The sequence below is a fragment of the Daucus carota genome, chromosome 7 (genome assembly GCF_001625215.2).
Source record: "Daucus carota subsp. sativus chromosome 7, DH1 v3.0, whole genome shotgun sequence".
Taxonomy (NCBI): domain Eukaryota; kingdom Viridiplantae; phylum Streptophyta; class Magnoliopsida; order Apiales; family Apiaceae; genus Daucus; species Daucus carota.
The window spans coordinates 40255483-40281705 of NC_030387.2; the positions used below are offsets into that span (position 1 = coordinate 40255483).

The 26223-nt window shown below is 34.2% G+C and overlaps 3 protein-coding genes across 3 annotated transcripts; 1 reads left to right on the top strand and 2 right to left on the bottom strand.

Moving 5' to 3' along the window:
- The first annotated feature begins 4656 nt into the window (after positions 1–4656).
- On the top strand, positions 4657–7310 carry LOC108193624 (cyclin-B1-2-like). The gene is made up of 4 exons (XM_017360361.2): positions 4657–4847; positions 4959–5059; positions 6787–6884; positions 7039–7310. The coding sequence occupies exons 1-4, from the start codon at positions 4722–4724 to the stop codon at positions 7134–7136; spliced, it is 423 nt and encodes a 140-aa protein (XP_017215850.1). The 5' UTR covers positions 4657–4721; the 3' UTR covers positions 7137–7310.
- Positions 7311–8128: 818 nt separating this feature from the next.
- Positions 8129–16527, bottom strand: LOC108196024 (protein decapping 5). Its single transcript, XM_017363081.2, has 8 exons — positions 16184–16527; positions 15352–15452; positions 12626–12697; positions 11417–12319; positions 10463–10528; positions 9120–9287; positions 8853–8960; positions 8129–8582 (listed from the first exon to the last, which is right to left on the bottom strand). Exons 1-8 carry the CDS (start codon positions 16329–16331, stop codon positions 8340–8342), a joined length of 1809 nt encoding a protein of 602 aa, XP_017218570.1. The 5' UTR covers positions 16332–16527; the 3' UTR covers positions 8129–8339.
- A 772-nt stretch (positions 16528–17299) lies between these two features.
- Positions 17300–25899, bottom strand: LOC108196025 (uncharacterized). The gene is made up of 9 exons (XM_064081411.1): positions 25757–25899; positions 24342–24791; positions 24084–24162; positions 23862–23937; positions 22659–22739; positions 21086–21222; positions 19845–20094; positions 19275–19338; positions 17300–18259 (listed from the first exon to the last, which is right to left on the bottom strand). The coding sequence occupies exons 2-9, from the start codon at positions 24733–24735 to the stop codon at positions 17589–17591; spliced, it is 1752 nt and encodes a 583-aa protein (XP_063937481.1). The 5' UTR covers positions 24736–24791; positions 25757–25899; the 3' UTR covers positions 17300–17588.
- Positions 25900–26223: the final 324 nt, after the last annotated feature.

Sequence of the window (26223 nt, forward strand, 5' to 3'; positions counted from 1 at the left end):
TATTTATTTACCACTTGATTAATTGTCCATCAGAATTAATCGGGTAAGTTATCCAACTCTTGAGTTTCCTATAGACCATTTTATGAGAAGGAATATTTATAGGAATATATGTAAATTCTTTACAATAATATAAATATTTCTTACATCACCTTGTCGATTTGTAGTATTTATTGTCTTATTCGACCCTTGTCTTGATTTTCACTAAATTTTGTTAGTACGTAGCTTTATGTTCTTCTGGACTCTCTTAGGTTTGAAATAATGTCCAATTTGAATACTTATCTTATTTTAATTTCTGGGAAAACGTAGATTTATATATTCTTTTCTTTCAATATGTCATTTACTTTTATAATAAAAAATATTAAATGTTAAATATATATATATATTATGAAAGAGTATTTTTGTAGATGTGAAATTATTTCCAAAATTAGTTTTTATTTTCTAAAATTACTCTCTTGTTTAAGAGTTTAAAATTGTACTCGCTCGTCCCTGAGTTGCGAGCTATATATATTGAATACGATGATACGACACATATTTTAATATTTTTGTAAAAATGATTATATAACTTATTATTTTTAAGAACTTTTTCAATAAAATCAAAAATAAGTCGGAAACTAATTTAAAATCAGAGGTTAGTTTGACATATTTTTTCAGTGACTAATTAATATATAATTTTTTGTTTGATAAAAATTAACCATGAGTCATAAGTTATCTATAAATCAGTTTTATTTATATTATTATATTTTTAATAACTCATAATTTATTAATAAGTCAAAAATGCTCACACGCACATATTTTAAACTCTCAAATTATTACATAAATTACTTTAAACCATAAGTTACAATTTTAAACTCAATAGACTCTTAGGTTTTTTTAATAACTGATAAATACTAACTCGTACGTGGTCCTTTTTAGTGAGTATAATGTATACTAGTTTCTTTTCCACAACTATATATAACGCATACTATCATGATCATAAAATTGAGAATCACGATGAATTAGAATTAATCAATGAAAATGTAAATTAGAGATCAATCAGATGATAAAGATTAATTAGAAAATTAATTGAATCGAATATATTTTTTTTATAATGTTATAATAATATTTGAATTAATTTAATTTACTGTTTGATATTTCATTTAAAAATTTATATTGATTAATCAAATTTAAAATTTAAATAACTAAAACATCTCGCGGGGATATTAATCAAAAATTAATCTATCGAATCCGGAAATTTTTGGAACATATAAATTAAAGTACTACGTATTTATTATTGTTAGAAAAAGAGTATATAGTACTCCCTCGATCCCTTCAGGTAGTTTACGTTCACGATTTTGAGGCTCTTATAAAATATAGTTTCATAATTATTTTTTAAAAGATAAAAAATAACGTAAAAAAATGAGAGGGACGACATAGTACTAATTTAACACAGAGTTGGGACTAGGGAGCAGCCTAGGACGAAACAAAATCAAATGAAGAATCTCCTTTTGCAGAAACTTTAGTTAATCAACTACTCCAGGGCCACCGAATTTTTTACAATTTTTTTTATAAATTTATAAATCAAACTTCTTGAGTATGAATACATTTATTGAATTATATTAGTTCGACACAAAATTGTTAATACAATTATGAAAAGAAGAATATAATGAATAAATCAAAATAATTAAATGTAAAAGATTTATACAAAGGAATGAAAATGAAACGAGCGGAAAAAAAAATTTGAGTTCGAGAACAACGCCTGGCACCAATATAACCTCTTATATCAGCGTCCTGTTTTGCCATTCTAGTACTTTATAAGCCTTAGAGCAACTCCAAGGGGCTCTCTAAACAAGCTCCTAAGTCTAAAATTTAGGAGCAAATCAAAATTTAGTTCTCCAATGGGCTCCTAGATACTCTTTAAAAATTTAGGAGCCTACTCTCTCTCCTTTCTTTTAAAGAGCATCTAGTAGCTCTTAAGTCAATATAATATTATTTTCATTCCAATTTTCTCTCTCTTTTAGTTAACTTTTTTCTCCCATTTATATAAAATAAATATAAAATGTGAGTTAGGAGCTAAGAGCAACTCCAAGGGGCTCTCTAAACAAGCTCCTAAGTCTAAAATTTAGGAGCAAATCAAAATTTAGTGCTCCAATGGGCTCCTAGATGCTCTTTAAAAATTTAGGAGCCTACTCTCTCTCCTTTCTTTTAAAGAGCATCTAGTAGCTCCTAACTCAATATTATATTATTTTTCCTTCAATTTTCTCTCTCTTTTAGTTAACTTTTTCCTCTCATTTATATAAAATAAATATAAAATGTGAATAAGGAGCCAAATATAAAGAGTAGCATTGGAGTTCTCACGTTTTCCGGTGTATTAACTTACTAGGAGCCACATTTTATATTATTGTTTAGGGAATGATTTAGGAGTACCGTTGGAGATGCTCTAACTATAAAGAGTAGGATTGGAGTTCTAACGTTTTCCGATGTATTAACTTACTAGGAGCCATATTTTATATTATTTTTTAAGAAATGATTTAGGAGTACCGTTGGAGATGCTCTTATATTGTCAAATTACATTGAAGAACAAACACATAGATGAAGAGCTTGGTTCCAACTTTCAACCTTCAAGGTTTCAAGAGTCTTCAACCATGCTTTACATATCGGTCTTCGTAAGGCCATGCAGAAGCAATGTAAAGATCCACTAAAAAGATATGCATGGTACATTCTCACTATCTTATTTATTCTATTGTAGTGTAGATTTTGTACACTCGTATACACTTCCTCTGCATCTACTCTTATTAGCTATTACCTATCCTGAGTTTTTAAGCAATTTTCGTCCCAAATCTAATGGTCCGGTAATTTGTGATATTGTAAAGTACGTGCCATACACTTTTTAAGTATTCGAAACATCATTCAAATAATTCTGAAACTGAAAAATGATGATACTGCTTTTTTCAGTATAATTTTTTGAATTTAATTAGTAGAAACTTTCTCCCACATATTCGAAGTAAAAAAGATCATTCTTATTCTTGATATTTGAAAATTTAAAAAAAATAGATTGAAATTATTTGAGAGACACGTTGACACTTAATTACGCCGCTCCTTTTGTGTAAATATATTGATCGATGATTTTTCAAAAATTGGACCCTAAATTACTATAGAATGGATTTGCCTTGTCATCTTGGTTACTCTTGTCTAGTACTCCCTCTGTTCCTAAATACTTTTTCTGTTTGGTTTTGTCACGTTTGCCAACACACACTTTTGATCATTAATATTTTTAATTTCGTATTAGTATTAAATATAAAAACTTCATCGTATTAAAGTACTCGTAAATATGAATCCAACAAGATCACTCATGCTTATATTTAGTCGCATGAACATGGGTTTGACGTTTATATTAAAGTACTCGTAAATATGGACATGTACTCGAATTTCTTAGAATTTGTACAAATTTGTCACATGGACATGGACTTTACGTTAATATCTAGTATTTTGGTAACAAATTTACATTTGCTTAAAAAAATATATAAAAACTAGTGGTTACAATTTACCACCGAAATAACCGGAAGGGACAATTTTTTAAATAAAATTAAGGGAAATTGGCAACAGTACCACTTTTTATTAAAATATTTGCAGAACTACTGCCTACCTAAAAAAATTGCAAAAATACGTTTTCTTCTTTAACTTAAACTGGAAGTTTGCATACATACGATGCTCGGTCGATCTTGCACATCTGACATCTGCATCTTCTCTCTTACACATTTTTCTTTCTTTTTCATCAAGACCGGTTTTCTCTCCACTCTCCTCGCACTTTCTTTCTCTCATCGACACGATGCCGATACTTATTTCTCTCGATCACGATGCAAATCACGTTTCTAGATTCAAAAACATCATATTAGAGCAGTTGTGTTGGATTCGAGGTAAAGAGTGGCGGTAACACCAACAAGACTGATTTCAAAAAAATCGATCTATGGAGAGGTGAGAAGTATTGTGTGGGTGCAGCTTGGTAACGATGGTGAGCAAGATTGATTTCAAAAAAATCGATCTATGCAGAGGTGAGAAGTATTGTGTGGGTGCAGCTTGGTAACGATGGTGAGCAGTGATGGGTGGGTGGAGGCTGAGTGATAAAGAAGAGGTTATACATGTATGTAAAAATTAGGGATAATGATTATTTTGAGTTGATTTTGTGGTTGTTTTTGTTATATTAATATTGGCCTCGCAGGGGGTGCAACCACGAGCAACTTATTTTGCAATTAATTATATTTTTAACAGATTTTTTCAAAATTGCATTTGTGGTTACATACAAAGTTGCTAGGAGTTGCAAATATGATTGCAGATGCAACCATCGTATTTTTGCAATTTTTTTTTGAAAGATAGTATTTTTGTAATTTGTTTTAAAAAATAAGAGTATTTTTGTAAAAAAAACTTTTGAATATGAGTACATATGAAAAAACCCCTAAAATTAACAGTGCAAGAACTTGGGCTCCTAAAGAAACCGTCATCTAAACCGGGTCAATCTGTAGTGAAAAGTTCGGCCTCGATTAATTGATAGTTTGGATGTGACGGGCCCAAATAGGCCCATGATAAAATTAGAATGTTTCAGTGATGGGCTGTAGCCTTTTTAAGTGCAAAAGTAAAGGCCCAAGACTTCCCAGTTTCGTGTTCTCAAAGTTTGATTATACCAGTCTATACATACAGATTGAGAGAGAGAGAGAGAGAGAGAGAGAGAAATCAGAGAGAGAGAAGCAATGGAGGATACAAAGATAATAGAGCAAGGAATCGGAGAGCTGAAGAACGATCAGCTTCGTTTTGGTCTTCAAGGTGTCAAAAGCGACATCGTCGGATCTCATCCTCTCGAATCTTCTTATCATTCTGTTAGTTCTCTCTCTCAATCTCTCCCCCTCTCTCTCTCTCTCTCTCTCTCTCTCTCATTCTCTCTCTGGCTTTATGTATATTTCTCATATGTGTATGCCTAATTGAATCAGGCAAAAATTAGAGAAGAGGAGATGAAGAGGAAAATACTGGCTAATACTTACGGAGCAGCTTTCCCACTCAAGATGGAGCTGGATCGACAGGTTCTTTCGAGGTTCGAAAAAGATTCTTTCTTTTGTTAAATACTTAGGGGGGTGTATTGAGGATTGTGTTGGCTACAACTTGTTTCTGCTGAAAATTATTAAGTAGAGTTTGTTTGTTTGTTTGTTTAAATTAGGGCTTCTTATTTTAGGGGTTTTATTGGCTTTGTTAAGTAATGTATAGGTGCGTAGAGTAGTTTTTTAGCTAAGGGAAATGAAGTTTACGTTATCCATTTTATCTCGATATAAAGCGGATATCAATTCCAAATGATGTTTGTAAAGAAAATGTTTTTTATAAATCTGCAAAGAAATTTTAACGGATGCTGCCATTAGGCCCAGATATTGGACGGTTTGGATATTGGTTTGGGTAATACGGTGTCAGGGTTGTTTTGGTCTAATCTGTTGAAAATGTTAGTTTTCTCCTGAAGTTTCTCCATTGCCTGATGTGTAAGTTTCTTCTGTGAATGGATTAACAAGTTCTAGTTTTTCTTGGTTCAACCATTGTTTTCAACTATAAATATCATTAAAACTTGTTAATGATTGTTGTTGTGAGGTGCTTACTATTGTGCCACTAGTAACGTCTAGTATGGAATCGAAATAACACATATTAACTTGAGGCTCAACCATATCAGTTTAATATTTGTCTTTGCTCCAGTTTCTCCGCCTGTTAATAGATTTAGAGCTGTTGAGGGATATAGTGACCTTATACTTGGTTCAATATGGAATTGACTGAAAATTATTTGGCAACAAAATATTAAATAGACACTTACAAATCTCCATTGTAGGTTTCTTGGGGCAATGCTTAGTTTTCTCAACTAAATAGGTCTACCCCGTCCACACCAATCATTTGTCATTTGAACTTGTAAGTATATTCCAATAATACAATATGCTTGATTCTAGGCTATCCTATCAAGGATTCCTTTTGTTGGAATTGATTGAAGGTCAAAAGCATTGCTAGAGATCTCCCACCCATACCTTACCTAAAAACATATACAGTTGACCCTCGATAAAGTAGTAATCTCGCTCAAGTAATATATTTTTGGGTCCCAACATAACTGGGACGGTGTATATTTACTCTCGATAAAATAATAAACTCTATAAAGAAATTGTAGCTCCCAAAGTGTTATAATTGTACCTGTAACTAATTTTAAGTTGTATGAAATACTATTTTTGTGAGTAATATGATCTGCTTGATATTGTATTCTTTCTGTTCCATCTTTCAGGACAATTGTTAACTTTTAATTAGAAGCTAGTTTACGTAGTTTCTAGGGGAGTGGGGATTTGAATGTAACAATGTATTGCCATGGGTCTTGGTGGGGTGGGGCCTTGCTAATCTATGCTACACATTAATCCTCAATCACGCCTCCCTAATCTATGCTACACATTAATCCTCAATCACGCCTCCCTAATCTATGCTACACATTAATCCTCAATCACGCCTCCTTTTCTATAATTTCACCTTTCTTTTTATGCAAAGTAATTTCATTCTTTTTGCTTGTAATATTGTCTGATTTTTTAATTATAAATTCAATCACTGTAAGAGGTTCTAAATTCTGGATGTTGTTGGGTATCAAACTACATGCTTCCAGCCTCGAGGCTTAATGCTTTAAACCGGAGCTAATTTTCTATACTTCGGCCTATTTGGAGAAGGGGGGAGAGTGGAATTTGAACCTAATTCTTTGATTTTGTATTGGTTGAACTAGAATGATGACGCATTGACACTGGGTATTGAATTTTGCAGGTTTCAGAGGCCCCCAGGGGCAATACCATCGTCCATGCTGGGTTTAGAATCTTTGACGGGAGCTCTGGAGAACTTTGGCGTTGAAGATTACCTCAATGGTATTGTTGCTTTCATATTATATTTTCTTCCTAACAATTTTAAGAATGTATTCATGGTTATGCTCAATGCTCTGGCAGACCATTCTTGTCTAGCAAGTATAGCTGGATAATACTGATGGGCCTGTCATAACTTTCTTTTATATGCTTTCTGTAGATCCACGTGACTCGGAGACTCGTCCTGTTGACATGCATCATGGACAGGAAGTTCGGCTTGGTCTCTCTAAGGGGCCCGTCTGCCCTAGTTTCATGTGATGTGTTTATGTTAAAAACTTTCATATTGGTTTCATAGGCGCTCTGGTGTTTGATTTGTAACTTCACTCGTGCTGTAATAGGATCTCTTGAAGTTCTCATTATTAAACAGGATTCTGCTGCAAAAACATCAAGCTTAACAGATTATTAAAAGTGATGTTGTTTTCTTGCTTTTAAGAGTTATTTGGCTGGTAAAAATTGATTGCTCCATGAGTGTCGATAATTGCCAATTTAATGTTACTTTTGGATGATTGCCATATGAGTGTATAACAGGTACAGACTTGGATAACATTTGGAGGTAGATTAAAGCTGATAATTATTTTTAGGCACTCTGATCAACATTAATATTGCAACTGAAAGGCAACCGTGGAGAGGTTCCCAGTTTAGATTAAACTCTTTTGACACTCTCAAGTTGGTGTCTGGGTTAGATGTTATGCTGAAGGGCGAACTATAACAGTTATATAATAGAAGAGAAACAGATGGTTAAATGTTATGCTGAATGGCGAACTATAACAGTTATATAATAGGAGAGAAATAATCTAGTCAAATTTGCAATTTAGTTATTTAAACGAGGACTATAACATTATATAATAGAAGCGAAGAGAATAGAAGAGAATTGAACCAAATTACAGATTTGCTCGGATGAATCCTCTGTTATTATACTTTCAGCAGTATTGTTGCCTTATTAAAATACAAACAATTCTTTCTCAAACAGTCATTCAAAGTTCAAACAGCCGACTCAATCTCCTACATACATTATACATTTTTAGAATTTGATTAGTAGTACCAGTTTACATATAATCCAGGTCATCAGGGAGATCTTATTTTTTTCAGAATATAACGTTAATTATGTTAATTCTAAAAAACTGCAGTGCATCACTGTAGCCAGAGCAGTATCACTCAATAAGTTCACAGTTCACCAACACAACTTGAGAAGCACATACTTTTGGGGAGTACGTTCTTAATTATAAACCATGCTATTCGCCCACTTGAGCTAACCCTTTAATTTGCAAGTCTTATTATTCTCCAAACCGAGTACATTTAACATAGAGAATGTGATCCAAAAACACAAAGAACATAATATAAAGGGGAACCCAGATGAAGGCAGCTTTCCAGGGTCTTGAACCAACCCCCACTTATTTTGTAGCTAAGAACCAAATAGCATTAAGGTTACTCTAAATTAATATAGGAAGAAAACGATTGCAACTAGGTGGCATGATGTCCCCAACCACCCCTCTCATTATAGCCATAACTCCTTCCACTGTTACGACCGTCACGCGATTGTCCACCATGACCATATCCTCCACCACGATTATAGCCATAGCCATCTCGACCCAAACCACGACCACGACGATCAAAACCATGACCTCCGCGATCAAAACCATAGCCACTGCGACCATATCCACGGCCACCATGGCCAACTCGATGCCTTGCAGAATTACCAAATGTCTGCAAAAGAAAATTAATGGTAGACAGCCAGCTTAAATTTCTGAAGTACAAAAGTTGAACAATAAATTTGGGTGAAGAAATTCCCCATTAGCAGTTGTCATTTTTCATTTCCTTTCTCAGTGGTTTGAATAAAAGATTTTAAGAGAAAAAAATCCCTTCTTCTAAACTATTGGAAAAAAAAGCAAAACTCCATGAGCAAATGAGTTGAGTTCAGGACAAATCAATCCATGGAATAGGTATAATAATGGTCAATGTTAATTGGAGCTGTACCTCTGTATTTAATTTCTTTTCTTCAGAGAAAATAGACCTCCCTCTGTGTGATCCACCAATAGTATTGGAAGACAGTGAATCGAAAAAGTCATCCTTAACATAAACAGGCTGACAACCATCAACGAGATTAGTCGATATATGTGGAGGGAAAAAAAGAAGAAAACATTCTTTCCTAGCACAGTTTGATGATTGAGTAAAGCAGTGGCGTCTACTTTCTCAAGTTATGTGGGAGTTTGACATAAGAAAAACATGGGAGCTACATAATACCTTGGGGTCAGAAGTTGTTTTCCCAACATTATCTTCGTCTCGAGAATGTCCATCCTCTAGAGTTGCATTTTTCTTACCAAGTTGACCCCATACCTCATCCTTATTGAACTTTTCATTCATTGAAACAAAATCAAAATCCTCTGTGAAATTAGTGACATTATGTGTTGCCTGAAAGGTGATTTTAAGGACTGTTAATCGTAAAAATCTTGGTTAGAAAGTGAAAATGTTAAAAGTTCCCCTACCCCTAAGAGAAAAGGCCCCCAATGTCAAGATTTAGAGTTGAAATGACTCAAATGGCACAACTCCAACAAAAGGCCCCAGCCAGTCACTTGAAGACGTCAGTTCGTGTGACGTTGCTAAACAACCATCAAAACGCAAGTTCAACTTGCGTTGGACTAACTTTTGATTTTTTTTTTAAAAAAATAATTTTAATGATCCATGTTAAAGTTGCGTTTTACACCCAAAACACAATTTAAAGTTGCGTTTTGAATTATAAAATTAACATTTAGGGTTTAGGTTTGGGTTGCAGAATGATTAATTCGTACTGTAATTAATTGGCCGGACGTTAGGGTTTAGGATTGAGGGTGTAGGGCCGGTAGGCCCTACTCCCTCGAGCCTAAACCCTAATTAATGCGAGGCTGAAGGGCCGAAAGCCCTGAAGCCGAGACGCCGGCGGAATAAATAAATTTACAATCGTTAACATTTAGGGTTTAGGTTTGGGTTCTCGAGCCTAAACCCTAATTAATGCGAGGCTGAAGGGCCGAAGGCCCTGAAGCCGAGACGCCGGCGGAATAAATAAATTTACAATCGTTAACATTTAGGGTTTAGGTTTGGCTTGCAGAATGATTAATTCGTACTGTATATTAAATTAAAAAGATTAATTTTAAAAATATAGATTAATAGTTTTTAATGTTTTAGGGTTCATATTTGGGTTTTAGAATGATTTATTTATTATTGAAATTAAACCAAATTAAAAAAATAAAAATTTAACACTCTCAACGTGGGATGAACCCACGTTTTGAGTAAAACTAACGTGGCTTTAACTCACGTTTCAGAGATGAAACGTTATCTTCATTCACGTTTTAAAGGCCCAGCCCAATGAAACGCCAACCGAAGTGGCGTTTTGCTGAAAACGTCAGTTTAAGTGCCGTTTTGAAGTGCCAGTCAGGGCCATTATTTTGAATCGTGACTTTCAGGGCCATTTCACTAAAAATAGTGACTCCCAGGGCCGTCACCCACCCCTAACCTAACTGACACTTAAATTATCAATATAAAATTATATACTCAAAAACCAGTAACAGCAAAATGGTAGGAGTAAGATACAAAAAAGCAAAGAATTTTACCCAGTGTCCTCGGCCTCTTCCCCTTCCTCTGATATTCTGACGACTGTGTAAAGGATCTCCATGTACCTAGAAATTTTTGAGAAAATAGATTTAACAAGAATTCAAGAAGCCTAGATAATTAAGAAGCATGAAGTATTTGCTTAATACCCAAATATACAATTCTAACTCCTTTAAACAGAGAAGGCAGGAAGGGATTAGCTTAGGACTGCACCTAGGGGTATGCTTTCCTAGCTGTTGGCCACAGTTAAATGACATAAAGGGTGGGAAAATGGAAATATATACTGGACTTTAAGGGTCAATGCAACTAAACTTGAAAAGATTTTTGTCAAATTGGACGAGTAATGAAATGTGTATATCTTAAGATAGTAGATTTTACTAGTCTTAAAACAAAAGAATTATAGATATACTTGATTTCTTACTGATGAGTGTTAATGCACCCTCACTTACCATCACTTCTTGTCTTGTAATCATGCAGGCCTTTAGTTAAAAGGGGAAGAAGCAAGTTTAATTCACACGATTTTCATTACATGCACATATATTAACAACTCTTGATAATTGCATTGACTAATTCTATTGAAATATTTTTGTATGGTAACGATTTAGGAAGGATTATTATAGAACAGTCTCAAGTGCACAGAGCAAAGATAAACACTGGTTCCTTTTAATAGCGTATGTTAAGATTGCATAATGAATCTAATGCACCAGAATAGTTTATCATATGGTCATATGCCAGCAGCCTTGAAGAAAAGCATAAGGATATAGGTAGCCAATCAAAGAAAGATTTGTGGTTACTAGTTAGAATTTCGATACCTCAATAGAGATGGAGACTAAACCTGTATCAATTGAAAGTGGCAGTTCAAAGGCCAACTTACATGATTTAAAATTACGAAAACTTCGCATATAAAGAAAATGTTCAATAAATTATTGCTGCATGAGATAATGAGAGCACTTTACCTTGTAATCAGCTGATGTAGGTAGAGGTAGTAGTGGTGCCTGAGCTCCCGGAACCGTTTGTTGTAGTGGTACAGTTGATGATACCTGAACCATCTCAACATCTTTCTGAATAGACTGTGAAGACAGGGAAGAAGACATTACAGCCGTTCCAGGCTGCAAAAACTGATTTGGTGTTACCAAAGGTGGGGCTAAGCCCCTATTAAAGAGAGAACCGGATGCATCATAAACATGCTTCTCAGATTCCAAGACATTACTAAATGCGATTCTTGGTTCCACAGATTTAGGTTGGACAGCGCCAGCAGTCAAGTCACTCTCATCCAATATAGTGGTCGGTGGAGTTACCAACTGCAGACTATTTGTACTCGTATCAGCAGAATGAAGACCTAGCATATGACCTTTATTAGGCTTTAAAATTGTTGAGTCTGCAGGTAATGCAGAAGAGTGAGAAGAAAGCAAAGGTGAATGTAAATTCGGAGCAATAGGGCTAAAAGATGGCAGCAAAGGAGATGGGATATCTAACGATGGTGGAGCAGGTACAGTGTTAGAACTGCTAGGTAGAGATGCACTCATGGCAGGATATGGCATTGTTTGATGCATAGAAGGGGGCGTCAATAATCTCGATTGTGGTTGGAGTAAAGACTGCTGCTGGGTTTGAAGCCCATCTGCAGCCCCATAAGTTTCTTGTACATATTTTGGTGCAGACAAGGTGCTATTTGTGGCGGGAAAAGGATACAATGAACCCCATGACCCTAAACTTCCACCTGGCTGATATATGGATGCACTGCTATGTGGTGATGACTTAGGGAGTCCCAGCTGAGAAGTGTGGGAATTAAAATCTTGTCGGGACGTAATATCAGAATAAGGCAAGCTGGTAGATGCTGCTGCTTGTTGTGGAATTTGGGACTGGATATGTAAACAAATAACCGTTAGAGCAGAGCAATATGACCGGCAATGTACCACCAAATATGATCCGAAAATCAAATTCCAAACAATGAAGTATCAATAATCTCAAAATCAATGAAATCGAAATTCAAGCTGAATTACAATCTGATAGACTACGTATACTACCAGAAAAAATACGTATTTACTCTATTTGACTACACTATAATTCGCTGCTAGTAAAAGTACATAAAAATTCAGTCCTGACACCAGCATTCTTGCACTTGTAAAATGACCATTCATGTTAAAGACTAAGAAATATATGGTGACCTGAATAATGGCAGGGTCGTTGTATATAGATGCTGGAGTCTGAACAGGTGGCGCAGATTTGACATGTAAATCCTGTAAATGATGCAATTTTGTATTCAAAAGTCATTCACAATTTAAATATTATACAATGAGCTGTATATAAAATGAAGAGTAACATTACATATGCCAAGTACATCACGATTTAGTATAATTGATTTAAGACAAGATTATGTAAACATATAACACTTTTGCAACTATTTGATTATACAATAGAAATCCTAAATGTGCAAATGAGGATAAAGAAATATAATCATGATGCTAAATGCAGACTATGCAACGAAAATGTAGAACTATAAACTATGAGTGATATCTCCAAAGAATCAATTACCCCAAGAAGACTCCATATAGATCCAGACATACAACTAAAAACTGAATCTGCCATAAACTCCTGAAGGATGACCAAACATATATTTACTCTACACTGGATTCCAGTCCTCATGAATAAGTTTGTAATCAGTAATGTAACTGCTCAAGTATAACATTTGTTTGACACATGTTTATATACAGAGGTCTTGAAGCTTCCTAAGAAACTGAATATATATGAAGCACATGATGCTAGATGGGATTGCTATTAGTGCAGGCATTACCTATTATATGCTGGGAGGCAAATATAACAGCTCAAGCGTTTAAAATTCAATGTTATAAATACCACTCTTGATTGGGTTATTCTAAAAAAACACTTAGAAGCCAACTTTTTGCTCTTCAGATTGAAAGTATAAAATATTTCAGATAAGTAGGTTTGGGTACAAGTTTAGGAGTTATGACTTAGGACCTTGAATCATAGTGCTAGGCTAAGATAATTCTCCTGATAAAGGTACTGAAAGTCCAGAACCAGAGTTTAACCCATATAGATCCTGACATACAACTAACAACTGAATCTTCCATAAACTCCAGAAGGATAACCAAACATATATTTACTCTACACTAGTTTGCAGTCCTCGTGAATAAGTTCTTTCTATTTGTAATCAGTAATGTAACTGCTCAAGTATAACATTTGTTTGACACATGTTTATATACAGAGGTCTTGAAGCTTCCTAAGAAACTAAATATATATGAAGCACATGATGCTAGATGGGATTGCTATTAGTGCAGGCAGAACCTATTATATGCTGGGAGGCAAATATAACAGCTCAAGCGTTTAAAATTCAATGTTATAAATACCACTCTTGATTGGGTAATTCTAAAAAACACTTAGAAGCCAACTTTTTGCTCCAGATTGAAAGTTTAAAATATGTCAGATAAGTAGGTTTGGGTACAAGTTTAGGAGTTGGGAATTAGGACCTTGAATCTAGTGCTAGGCTAAGATAATTCTCCCAATAAGAATACTGAAGGTCCAGAACCAGAGTTTAACTTGACAAATTTTTCCGACATGATGTCTCCAGTTGGCAAATGAGTCAACTAAGCAATCTCATCCTCTTCAAGATTGGATAACATCTACAAGCTTGGATTCTATACCTCAGGAATTAAAACAAACCAAGCAAAAGAAAGCCCGGGGTTCAAGATATATGTTTTTTAAAAAAAAAATTGCTTCATGAGAACTTCGTAAAACAGTAATGAAAATGTTATTATCAATTAACATAAAACAATGAGCTATGACTACAATCTTTAATCAAACTTTTCCTCCATATAGACAATTAGAGTAATGTTAAATATGCCATGTACACTACAATTAAACAATTAACAATATATGGATTTAAAAATGAAATTATGTAAAGATATGTTTACTTTTGCAGCCTTTTGATTCTACAATTGAAATTCTTGATGTGCTAATGAGTACAAAGAAGTATAACATGATGGCAAATATAGACTTTGTGATAAAAATGTAGAACTAGAAACTAAAGTGGTATCTCCTAAGAAACAATAACCACCCCCAGAGAGCTCCATGTAGATCAAGATTCCAGACACTCCAATCCACATAACAACACAATCTTCTATAAAAGGAAGGATAACTTAACATATAATTACAGCACACTAGGTTGCAGTGTCCTCTTTAATAGCTCCTTTTATGTCTACACAGTATTGTATCGACTCGAAGATAATATTCTTTTAACACAAGTTTATATACAGAGGTCTTGAAGCTGCCTGAGAAATCGAGTTTAATATGAAGCACATGATGCTAGATAGATTGTTACCGGTGTACGCTTAATGCTGTGAGGCAAAATTGAAAGCTTAAGCATTTAAAAATAATATGTTATAAAATGGCACTCATTGGTTTATGAAAAAAAATTTAAAAGCCCACTTTCTGCTTCAGATTGATGTGTTTTAATATTTTAGCAAGGTAATTTTGGCTTAGTTTAGGAGCTTGAATCACAGTGCTAGGGTAAGATGATTCCCCACGAAGAAGGCTGAAGTCTGAACAAGAGTTAAACTTGAGTGCTTGATTAATTTTTCAGACATGATGTCTCCAGTTGGCAAATCATGTCCTCTTCATGCTTTCCTAACATCTGTAAGCAACTCTATATTTTAAGAATTAGCACTAGCCAAGCCTAAGCAGTAAGCAGGTCGGGGTTTAAAATATGTTATAGAATAATTGCTACGTCGAAAATTCATGAAACAATAATGTATATGTTATGTCCAATTACCTAAACAACAATGAGCTTTGGCCTTAATCCTTAACCAAAATTAAATGTAGATAGAGTAGAGAGCACAAAAACTGTGAGTAAATATTTAATCATACCGGGTAATACCTTTATGTCACTCCCACGAAACAAAATGTACTCATAAACTTTGTCACTCGGAGGCAATTGTGGACCATCCTTCTTACGTCCCTCACTACCAAAGGATCTAACTGCAGAATTGAAAGAATAAAAGCAAAGTAAAATGAATCCATCTCGAGATAAACTAGACAATAAAAAAATACACAAACATGTTTGTGTGTGTGGGTATGGGTGTGTATGCACAATTAAAAATATCAACCGAAATTTTCTCAGTCTGACATCTTCTCAAGTCAAAAAAGGAGCAGTAATAATGTGCCAAACACGATGCTTTGAGCAAATAGTAAGCTAATGTGTGATCACCATATACTGATTTCATAGACGGCTCAAACAGGTGGTGAATTGAAGATAACAAAAGCAATACAGCATACACTAGAACAAGGCAATTTCAGCTACTTTTATTAATCATCATATTACAGTTTTTAAGTTCAGCCTCAGAAGCTTTAACGACAACTGTAACATTATTTAACAATGTATTCACATAAACTTCGAATAACTAATCAGGATATAACATCTTATAGTCGTGGCTCTAATCTCAAATTCCTAGATAACAGTGGAGAATGCAGGTTGAATACATGATATGTATGATTACAATTCACACATATACATGTCATAATCACAAACAGAGACGCCACAAAAGCCGCATTTCCACCACATATTACACATATACATACAAATACACAAACATATACACAATTACTATCTCACACTCAATTAAAAATCTCACAACAAGTGCAAGAATATATGAGAAACGCATATACAAATAGAGAGAGGGAGAGAGAGGGAGAGAGATGTGTATATATACCATTGCGCAAGGCGATGGATGATTCCTGAGTGTTAATATTGAAAAGAATGCCTTCGTAACGAATCTCAGCTTTAGAAATCAAGCTGATGAGGCTTCCTACATATGAATCCGCCGATGGATTCGTAGATCTCGAAGCTTCCATAGCCATGTCTCTCGTCTCTCTCGTTTAATCTCTCTCTCGTCTCTCTCGTTTAATCTCTCTCTCCTTTAGCTTCTTTGTTATGTTATGTTTGTTGTTGTTGGTTTAGTTTCTGAAAATAAGGACAGATGTACGCTTTAAAGAAGAAACTGCTCGCTCTCTCTCTCTCTGTCTCTTGTGATTATATACACACAACAATAACACACCTGACACCTTCGTCAAAAGAATTAATAATAACACACCTGACACCTCCTCCCTTCACTTTCTACAAAGACAATTTTTGAATTCTAATTATTTTATCCATTATTAACTTATTATATATACAGAGGCTATATATATAATTGTCCTGAAATCGTATAATTCAGTGTATTTATATATTAATTAGAAATTTTCTTACAATATTATTTAGTGTTTTTTAGTTTATATACAAGTATCGTATATAAAATATTATGAAAGACTCTCGCAAATTGCAACATATTCCTTGTATATTACTTACTTTTTTTTATAATATTTTATATACATAATCTACTACGTGATATATATTTATTCAATTAATATGTATGCGGAAGATATTGCTGCACATATATAATGACTTCATTGAAACTTTGCCCTAATTCTAATTCCACAATTCGTAGCCTGTGTACTTATGAGTTCGAACTATTTTATAAAATGCACAGAAAAATAAACATGTACATCGAAGCTTGTTCATGTGCCTCAATTTTAACTTTTATCACTTACGCTATCCAATCATGCTCGACTCTCGAGATAAAGTCCGAGTTTCTTTATCTTTGGTTCTGACTCGCTACAAGTTTATCTGATATGTGTTGGAAGCAATTGCAAAGAGACACGCACTTTGGTACTAAACAGTCCTAACCGCCCAGCATGTACAGTCCTAAAAGTTGAAACGAGATATAAACAAATAAGCAAAGATCGAACCAAAAATTTTGCATGGCAAGCTTAAACATGTTACCCATCCAAAGTCCAAATCAAATCCCATCCATATAAAATTTGAAAAATCTTGTAGTATATAATCCTAAATCAAGGAATAATCGCAGCAATATAGGGAGAATTGTACAACATAACTGCAAAACAGATAGTTTACGTCATTTCCCCCTTATGCTAAACAACAGGGCATTATGCTCAGTTTACGTCATTTCCACCTTATGCTAAACAAAAGGGCGTTATGCCCTATCCAATTTCATACAACTGTTTTAAGTCGTCTAATCTTGCTATTGCACAACCTACTCCAAAGCAGCAGAATAAGGTTCACCTCCTGTTATGGTGGGATTGATGATCACGCTTATCCTTCCGGTGAGATGAAGTTTCTGGTGTATAGTCATTCCAACGGCCATTATCCTCGTCATCCAAACTGGCTGAGCTGTATTTCTGTTGTGACGACATCCTATATGTAGGTGATTCTGCTGAAATACCATGTGAATTGTACTTGGAAGATTCATGTATCAAAGGGCTCCTTCTACTTCTTTCAGACAGCGACCTGTCAGAGCTAGGGCTTCTAGGTCTAGAAAGGTTACCTCTTGGACTATAGGAACTGTAAGCAGAGTCATAAGCACTGTACCTAGGGGGATAACTAGATAGTGAGGGGTTGGTTACTGGGTCAACACCAGGAGGTCCATCATCTCGGAGATCTCTGGCCCACCTTTGCTCTTGAGAATACTTGCCAGAAGATTCTGATGAATGATTAAATCTGCGATGTGGTCGCTCTCTGGATATATCAGGAGTTTGATGCACAGCTGTCCAATGTTTTTCATCTGCATTTCCTGGTATTGGGCCATTAATTCCAGGAAACTCGACACTCTTTTTCTTAGGCAGCTCCTGAGAGTCTGTATCCAGAATTTCTCCATCCTCAGTATCATCCTTGCTTTCCTCCTCCTCGGCAAATATAGTGATTCCTGAAGGTTGATCCTTTTCTTCTGGATCTAAGATTGAAGCGGTAAAAGTTTCAAAGATCAATGTTCAATTAAGCCAAAAATAATAATATTTACACATAGGGCTATCAACATTGCAGTGCCAAAGAATAAACATAAATTTTAATCAAAGACCGGATGCAGAGTGCATAGATTAATCTCATTAACCAACTTTATGTGAGATACTTCATACTTCAAATTAATGTAAACTGCAAAAGCATTTGTGGTATTAGTTTCATCTGCAAAGAATTTTACTACAGACTATAATCCTCCGATATAATGAAATTCCAGTATAGTAGCATTCCCACGTAAACTTCGCCAATTTCAGCTAAATATCAGTTTATAACCAATAAAGTCAACATCACAAGTATTATCCTGGCAAATGAAACATTTACCTATACTTCTGTGTGGCTTACTCCATGGATTACCATTTACTATCTATCTGTAGGAACTACATATGTATTATATTTCTTCACATAGCTAGTATGAATGGAAGATTAGTATAATAAAAATAAATAAGAAAAATCTAGGAAATCATTCATTTAGAGGATATCCAGGCCTTAATTATATTAATTACTGTCCACTGCAAACTCTTACGGCTATAAGTATTTGCCAGACTTCTTTATAACATTTTAATATATAATTCAGTGTTCAGAACATCAAGGGATGAAGATTTCAATGATTATCACAAACAACTAAAAATTATTATATAAAGAAGCTGGTTATAGGCTGATAGCATGACCTTGGCACAACTGCTTATATATGCATAACTACTATAGTTATAATTAAGCAAAATCTCCCGAGTCAATTTCTTTCTCTCTTTTTTTTTTGTCACATCTCCCGAGTCAATTTTAGCAAGGCATACTGAATTTTGATACAACAAAGAGCACTCAAACTTCAGGATACCGGTGTACATTACATATTGATTAGACAGCTTTAATATATATACTCCAACATTTAAAAACAATGAACATTGTGAGCTACATTGAGCTTAAGAATCTTAATTCAGATAAAATGACATATTTACCTAGATATCCTGGTGGATACCCTATTTCTCTCATTCTGTTAAGCCAAGGCGGTGGATCAAGTTCCTGACAGAAAATCACAATAAATATTAATTTTTACTACTGAAAAAAAAAGTATTCATATCACCAATCCATTTAGGTACAATACTACAATGGAGTAAGAGGTCTAATCTAGGTAAAGAGGAAGGAGAAAAACTATTAAAGAGAATATTAATATTGACGGTAAAAGCCTAACAGGCAGATCAAGTGAAGGTTTAAGAAGATTTAGTATGGAACAAGCTCACAACTTAAAATTCAAATTTTTCTATGTTGTGGTAACTAGCCCAAGCAAGTCTGATAACCAAAACTTCCTAAATTCAATGAAAAATGAGCAAAATATTAGAAGTATGGACTCAAAAACTGCAAGATATTCCCGATAACTTCAACATAGCTACTTAACATAGATATATGTATAATTTAGATAATTATACCCTACACTTTGCTCCTGGAAATGCATGAATCAACAAAATCACAATTATACAATTAGTCAACTTCAGAAAAGTTTTCCAAAATAAAAAAGCATAATTTCTCACCCCAAGGCCCAGTAATTTCCGAGTTTCTACATCAAGGACGCCAGGCCTTAAACCGTCATATTTACCCCCAGGAGAGCTTTGGTAATATCGAGTTGGGTTACGGGAACCGGCACTCTGATTACGCTTACTTTTTAGTTCTTTACGAGCATTATTGACAGCTACATTATCACGAGGCTTTGGACATTCCTTTAACGAATGGTTGTAGGAACCACAATTGAAACAGCGAGAAGCATTGAATATTTCCAGACCTCTACATAGTCAAAGTCATAGAACAAAAATATCACATGTCAAGTAGTTAATTGAAAAAGAAGGAAGTTGCATACACCACTAGACCAGGAAAGAACCATTTATTAGGTATAAGAGATGTTTACAAGTGATACACAAAGGGTGACCACTTCAGAAAAGACCTATCTGCAACTACAAGTATCCCGGTACAAGGTTAATGCACACACATTTTACAAAGCAGAGAATAGCAAGTCACTCCAAGGCACATCTCTGAAAGTCAGAAGCCAAAAGAGAGCAAGAACATGCCATTCATGTTCGGGTTTATAATGTAAAAAAAATAATACAAAAACATAGTAAGATTTTGTGATGGCAAAAAGGCTTGGACTGCACAACAGAAAATCAAGAGGCAGCAAACACTATAGAAGTTGCCGCATCGCCAATTGATATATACTATGTGTACTGGCACAGATAAATATATCTCCTAAGAATAGTTAAGGGTGTCTTCTGGACCTAAATGGCTAAATCAGAACCAAGTACAGCATTTTATATCCAAAATTTGGGGAAATACGGGCGCCTACTGCTGACCCAATAGGTGGTTATGACAGTAACATATCTTAGATTTCATCAGTACAATCTACAAAAAGGCCTAATAGAGTGATCATAACACATATATGCCCAACATCTTAATCATATCGGGTAAGGTTATCTCTATACTCTGGTGTTAAAATTACAGATAAGTAGGATAGCTACATTTCATCAGTACAATCCACACAAGGTCTAACAGAGTGACCACAATATATGCGCAACATCTTAATCTTATCGGATAAGAATATCTCTACACTGTGTTGTCACAATTATAAATACAGAAGGATAGTAAGATTCTTTAAAATACCCCGCTTCAACTGAATTTTATCTTAAGAAAAAAGAAAAAAAAACTAACACAAAAAAGAGATCCCAAAATTGCAGTTAATTGTTACATTAGAAAGAGTTATTGCAGAAAGATCAGAAGTAATTACCTTTCCGCATTACCAGAACCATCAGTAGGAGTCAGACCCATTGCGAATCCTCGATCATAAAGAGGAACCGAATCATGATCCAACATAACAACATCCTTGCTCTGTGGACCCCTTGTCTGATTGTCCATCCAGAAAGACTACATAGAGTTTTGATGAGTTAGCTTTTCTAATAACGTGCAGCGACAAAGATCTTAACATGACAAACAATAATTTAATCAGTCCTCTACATGAAAAAAACACTAGAAAATTATTGCAAAAACGAAACAATTCACTCGGACATTAATTTCTGTGCACATGAAATTCACCAAGAATCAAGCACTTTCTAGATCCCTAAACTTTTGGAGATCCCAAAGAACAAAAGTGATGACAATTATTATTTAACTAATTAACGCTTAAATTGGTAGGGGAAAATAGAGTAAAATAGGCAGAAAATATGTTATGATCTTACTTTTATATTCTTTTTTTGTATGCTCTTTATCGAGTTCTGAATTTTATAGTATATACATGGTTGCATAAGATAACATATACATTATATGGTGCCATGTCAATGTATATACTTATATTACATATATAATAGTAGAAAAAACATTAATTTGGAACATATATATACATGTCAACATACATTAACTCATTTTGCACCGTTAATGTTAAAATATATCATTGCGAGATTTGTACAGTCTTATAAGTATTTATGCATAAAAGTATTAATGATTTATATCCTGAGTAGTTTTATTTGTTAGAAGTAACTTACTTTCCGGTGTGTTATATTCTTGTAGTTAGCCTGACATTTAAGGAGGCCAGAAGTCATGGGGTTAATGAAAAATTACAAAATTCTTGTATAAGTCACTATAGTTTTATAGAAGAAAACAGTGTTTGACCTACACAAACTGAAAATTATATGGAAATATTCTACTATAATTGTTAGTCTGCAAAAACAATTATTAGACAAGTAAACAACAATACTTGGCATCGACATTTATTTGAAAGTGTCCTTTGATTACACTTTACTACTTGAGCTTCAATTTAATGAGACTCTTGCTTTATTTCAACAAGGCAAGCACACCTTGCATCCACAAGACCCTTAGCACCTGTCCCCTCAAATTAAACTGCCAACCCCTCAATGACTCTAACACTACTAAAGGAAATTCTAACGTTGTATACTAGTCTATTAGTATAGACTACTTAAGTAGTGTGCCACAAATGTCAAGGGAAGAGTAATGTAGATGGAAGAGACTTTCAACGTCCCAGTATAACCATACATTTGTCTAAAAATTAATATCATTAATTTCTACCAATATATATATGTATAGCAAGACTTTTGAAACATACTTTAGTGCATGTAATGATAATTACAATATCAGAGGTAACCTTTTCCTAATTACTTCTACAGCAATAAATACCACTCATAAAGGGCAAGAGATAAATCCTTGAACTTGTAGTTCATATGGTATATATATGAATCCATGGATTGATCAACTGATGGGATAGACAGTTAATAGTTCTGACATGAACCTCTTTAAAAGTTGATATGTAAACCCATGCCATATTAGTGAAAGGAGACATCAAGGCATACCACAGAAGAAGACTTGTCCAGTCCAACATGGAGCGCAGGAAAATATGTTGTTTCACCAGATTCCGAATCTTCAGCTGATTCCTGAACAGAACAGATTTTGTACGAGTCAAGGAACGAATAGATCTAAGAAGACTACACTACAACAGGATAAAAGATAATGAAGATGGAAGTTCTAAAACAAAACCGAATAAGGTCACTACATTCTTTCAACATTCCATAATAGTTGTCAAGGCTCACCTAGGCGGAAAGGTGACATATTTATAGGTAGGCGGAAAGGTGATTGATTATAGAGTGTGTGTGTGTGTGTGTGTGTGTGTGTGTGTGTGTGTGTGTATTGTGTGGTGTCCATAGGCATTCAGGCGTCGCCTAAGCATTAGCTATGTATCGGTTCTCATTCATAAACTTGCAAAATTACAAATTTACAATTAAACCGTTATAAATAATATATAGTATATATTTATATATTGGTTTGAAATCATTTATATAATCTTATACTAATATTATTATGACTTAAAAAATCAAACTAAATTTATAAATTATTCTAAATGCCTATACTAAGTAGACCTTGGAGGCATGGCAGGTGCCTTTATAGCTTGATACGGAATTCCATTCTTCTTCACACAAAATCATATTACATGAACTGCTGTAAATCCTCAATTGTATGCATTTCGTAATTGCGTATTAATAGGACACGTCAAATAATACAGATACAAATTTAGAATAAAGCATCAAGCAGTGGAGGATCTTATTGCTATTAGATACTTATTATTTCCTAAAAACCCGTTGATATTACATTCAAACAATTTTTATACACCCACACCACTACCATCCACCTAAAGCAGAACATAAATTTGAAAACAAACTTTCATCATTAAGGATTCGCATATGAGATTTTATGACTTTAACATGCCATACGGTTTCCATAGAAATCCAATTGTCTCTGAACTTTTAAATGTCATACACAAATAAGAATAATATTTCGTTGAGGAACAAGCAAAAATAGAATGTCCCCTGATACAGCAAGTTTATGAGACGGCATTTCATTTCGAATATATGTACAACTGTAATAGTACATTGAATATACAACTATTGTAGTACATTGACTGATATAACAAGAAAAGAAGATACAGGAAATGGAGTATGGGGGGGTAATTTAAAAGTTCAAATACAAAATGAGAGATCATAGAGATCAATCTGACTCACTATAGATGAAGGATAATGTCGAGCATGCCATTCTGACCACTGCTGCAATAACTTATCAAGCTTTTGTTTACTATCTCTGAAAAGTCATTGTTAGTGTACATAAAATCAGTCCAGGGTTATTTCCATTTCTTCATGTATGCATTTAAAGTGATGAGCGAATAAAAGTATCTAACGCTCCCCAGTTTCTTTTATATATAACAAATTGGTAAGACATGACCGTACCTTGGCAGAGAGTTATACAAGACATGGATTGAGGGTGGTTGTTCATCAACAGCCTCTCTAGGTCTCTTAACGCCAATTACTGCTGGCAGGTAAAGTTATGGAATGCATATCATGAAAGTATTACACATGCTACCTTGCTTATTTGTTTAATAGAAAGTAAAACAAATAATTACTTGCTAAGTTGCACAAGAATCTAAATGATCGTGGAAAGAAAACCACTTCTCAAAATATTTGAGTTGAACAAGATAAACAGGATACAGTTGTTATCATTATCTTGATTTCTGATAGAGCTTTCCTCTTTCTTAAGATTGGCCTGGGGACTCTGATCTTCAACTGTTTGACAACCATTCTCAACATGCACAATGGAGCTTATGGAATGTACTTTCTCTTGAATATCAACTTTTTCAGCCAACTGAAAGCTAACTTGAACGGCGGCAGTACTGGCAATCATTTCACTGTCCTTAGCTTTATCACCAACATCATCCCCATTCTGCATAGAATTCTCGTTCATCTGATCTTTGTGGGCCTCGAAGTTACTTGGTAGATAAGCTGCTGCACCAGACTCACAATCAGCAAATGATAACTCATTACTCTCACTTTCAATACCAGATTTACACGAATCTGGAAGTTGTATTAGATCCTCACTATCCATGTTTATATCTAACAAGTTCCTCTTTAATGATTCATAAGTTAATCTCAGCCCCGATTCTGCATCGAGTAAACCAAATGTCAGTTAAGAATAACATACACATACATACATATATATATATATATATATATATAGACACACACACATACACATTCGGTATATTTTAAGCGGCCAACCAATCAGCTTATGAGTATAAAAGGAATAGTTTCCAATGAAACTACAGAAAACAGATCCAATTAAGAACGTTTAATCTGCTAGTTATTCCAGTGGAGAAAATCCAAACTCGGAGGAAAATGAAAAACTACTGCATGGGTTTAGAACCCAAAATCCCAAAGGTTCTCAAAAATGCACTACTCATTTTCATTTCTGCATCAACACTCCTCATGTATTCACATAATGTACAGCATAAAGAAGCAACTTAGTTCGGTATATCCATTCAACGAGAAACAATATCTATTAAGATTAAATAAGGCGGAATCGATAACAGAAACACATTACTCATTGAAAAGGGTCCACAAAACATGATAATAATTAACAAGTAAAAAAACAAGCTAGGCCAATAAAACCCCATTTCCAGTATCACACATAATCAAAAAAAGTGCTAAACAAAGATGCTCAGATTCAACTAAACGTACATACAACTGAATAATTAAGACATTTCTTTCAGTAATCAAGCAAAAAACAAGCTTAACCTTAAAACCCAATTTCCGGGATAACTCAACCGCCCACATTACACTAAAATTCACCAAAAATCATTGTGTTTTCCAACATACAGCATCAAACCCTCACACATATACACAAAATCAACCAATCACTGACTAAAGAAGATCAAATTCAACTTCAATCACACACACCCGAATGATTAAGAGCTTAATTCCAGCAACCCAGTTATCAAAATTCAATCTTTTCACGTATCTGGATCAAAATTCAATCTTTGACAGCTAAACAATCAGTAAAAACCAAACCCACAATGAAAAACCAGTTAAAAGTGAATTAGATGGAAAGATAAAATTAGGGTTTTTACCTGGTGAGAGCTGTGAAACACAAAGGGGTATAGAGATACAAGATAGATTATAGATACGAAGAGTGGGGTTGGAAATTGAGATAAATAGATCTAGGAGATTTGAGTGAAGAAGGTGCAGTAGAATATACAAGTCAATTATATTTGATTTAGCGAAAGAAAAAATAAAGGTCAATTATATTTGTTTTCTGGGAGAATGTACGATCAGGATCTGCTTGAGGTTATTATTATGTTAAACGCTGGCCGTACGATTGAAGAATAATAATGATGAAAATTATTTTATCAGTTTATTGCTTTGTTTTTTTCATCTTTTTTGCAGGTTTACTTGAAAAATAAGAGGGTAGTAATTATGAAAGAATATTTAATAGTAATAGTAATAGTAATAAGAGTAAATATTAAATAATGGTTATTTATATACTTATAATTTATAATTAAATAAGAGGTAATACATTTTGTAGGGGGGGGAGGTA

What these genes read in the sequence shown, in the direction of transcription:
- LOC108193624 (XM_017360361.2), top strand. Translation starts at nt 4,722, where the DNA reads ATGGAGGATACAAAGATAATAGAGCAAGGAATCGGAGAGCTGAAGAAC. An exon ending in TCGAATCTTCTTATCATTCT is followed by an intron (nt 4,848 to 4,958) that starts GTTAGTTCTCTC and finishes TAATTGAATCAG; the next exon opens with GCAAAAATTAGAGAAGAGGA. An exon ending in GATCGACAGGTTCTTTCGAG is followed by an intron (nt 5,060 to 6,786) that starts GTTCGAAAAAGA and finishes TGAATTTTGCAG; the next exon opens with GTTTCAGAGGCCCCCAGGGG.
- LOC108196024 (XM_017363081.2), bottom strand. Translation starts at nt 16,331, where the DNA reads ATGGCTATGGAAGCTTCGAGATCTACGAATCCATCGGCGGATTCATAT. An exon ending in TTCGTGGGAGTGACATAAAG is followed by an intron (nt 12,698 to 15,351) that starts GTATTACCCGGT and finishes CATCATTTACAG; the next exon opens with GATTTACATGTCAAATCTGC. An exon ending in AAACAACTTCTGACCCCAAG is followed by an intron (nt 8,961 to 9,119) that starts GTATTATGTAGC and finishes GATGGTTGTCAG; the next exon opens with CCTGTTTATGTTAAGGATGA.
- LOC108196025 (XM_064081411.1), bottom strand. Translation starts at nt 24,735, where the DNA reads ATGGATAGTGAGGATCTAATACAACTTCCAGATTCGTGTAAATCTGGT. An exon ending in TCAAGATAATGATAACAACT is followed by an intron (nt 24,163 to 24,341) that starts GTATCCTGTTTA and finishes ACCTGCCAGCAG; the next exon opens with TAATTGGCGTTAAGAGACCT. An exon ending in TTGTATAACTCTCTGCCAAG is followed by an intron (nt 23,938 to 24,083) that starts GTACGGTCATGT and finishes ATGACTTTTCAG; the next exon opens with AGATAGTAAACAAAAGCTTG.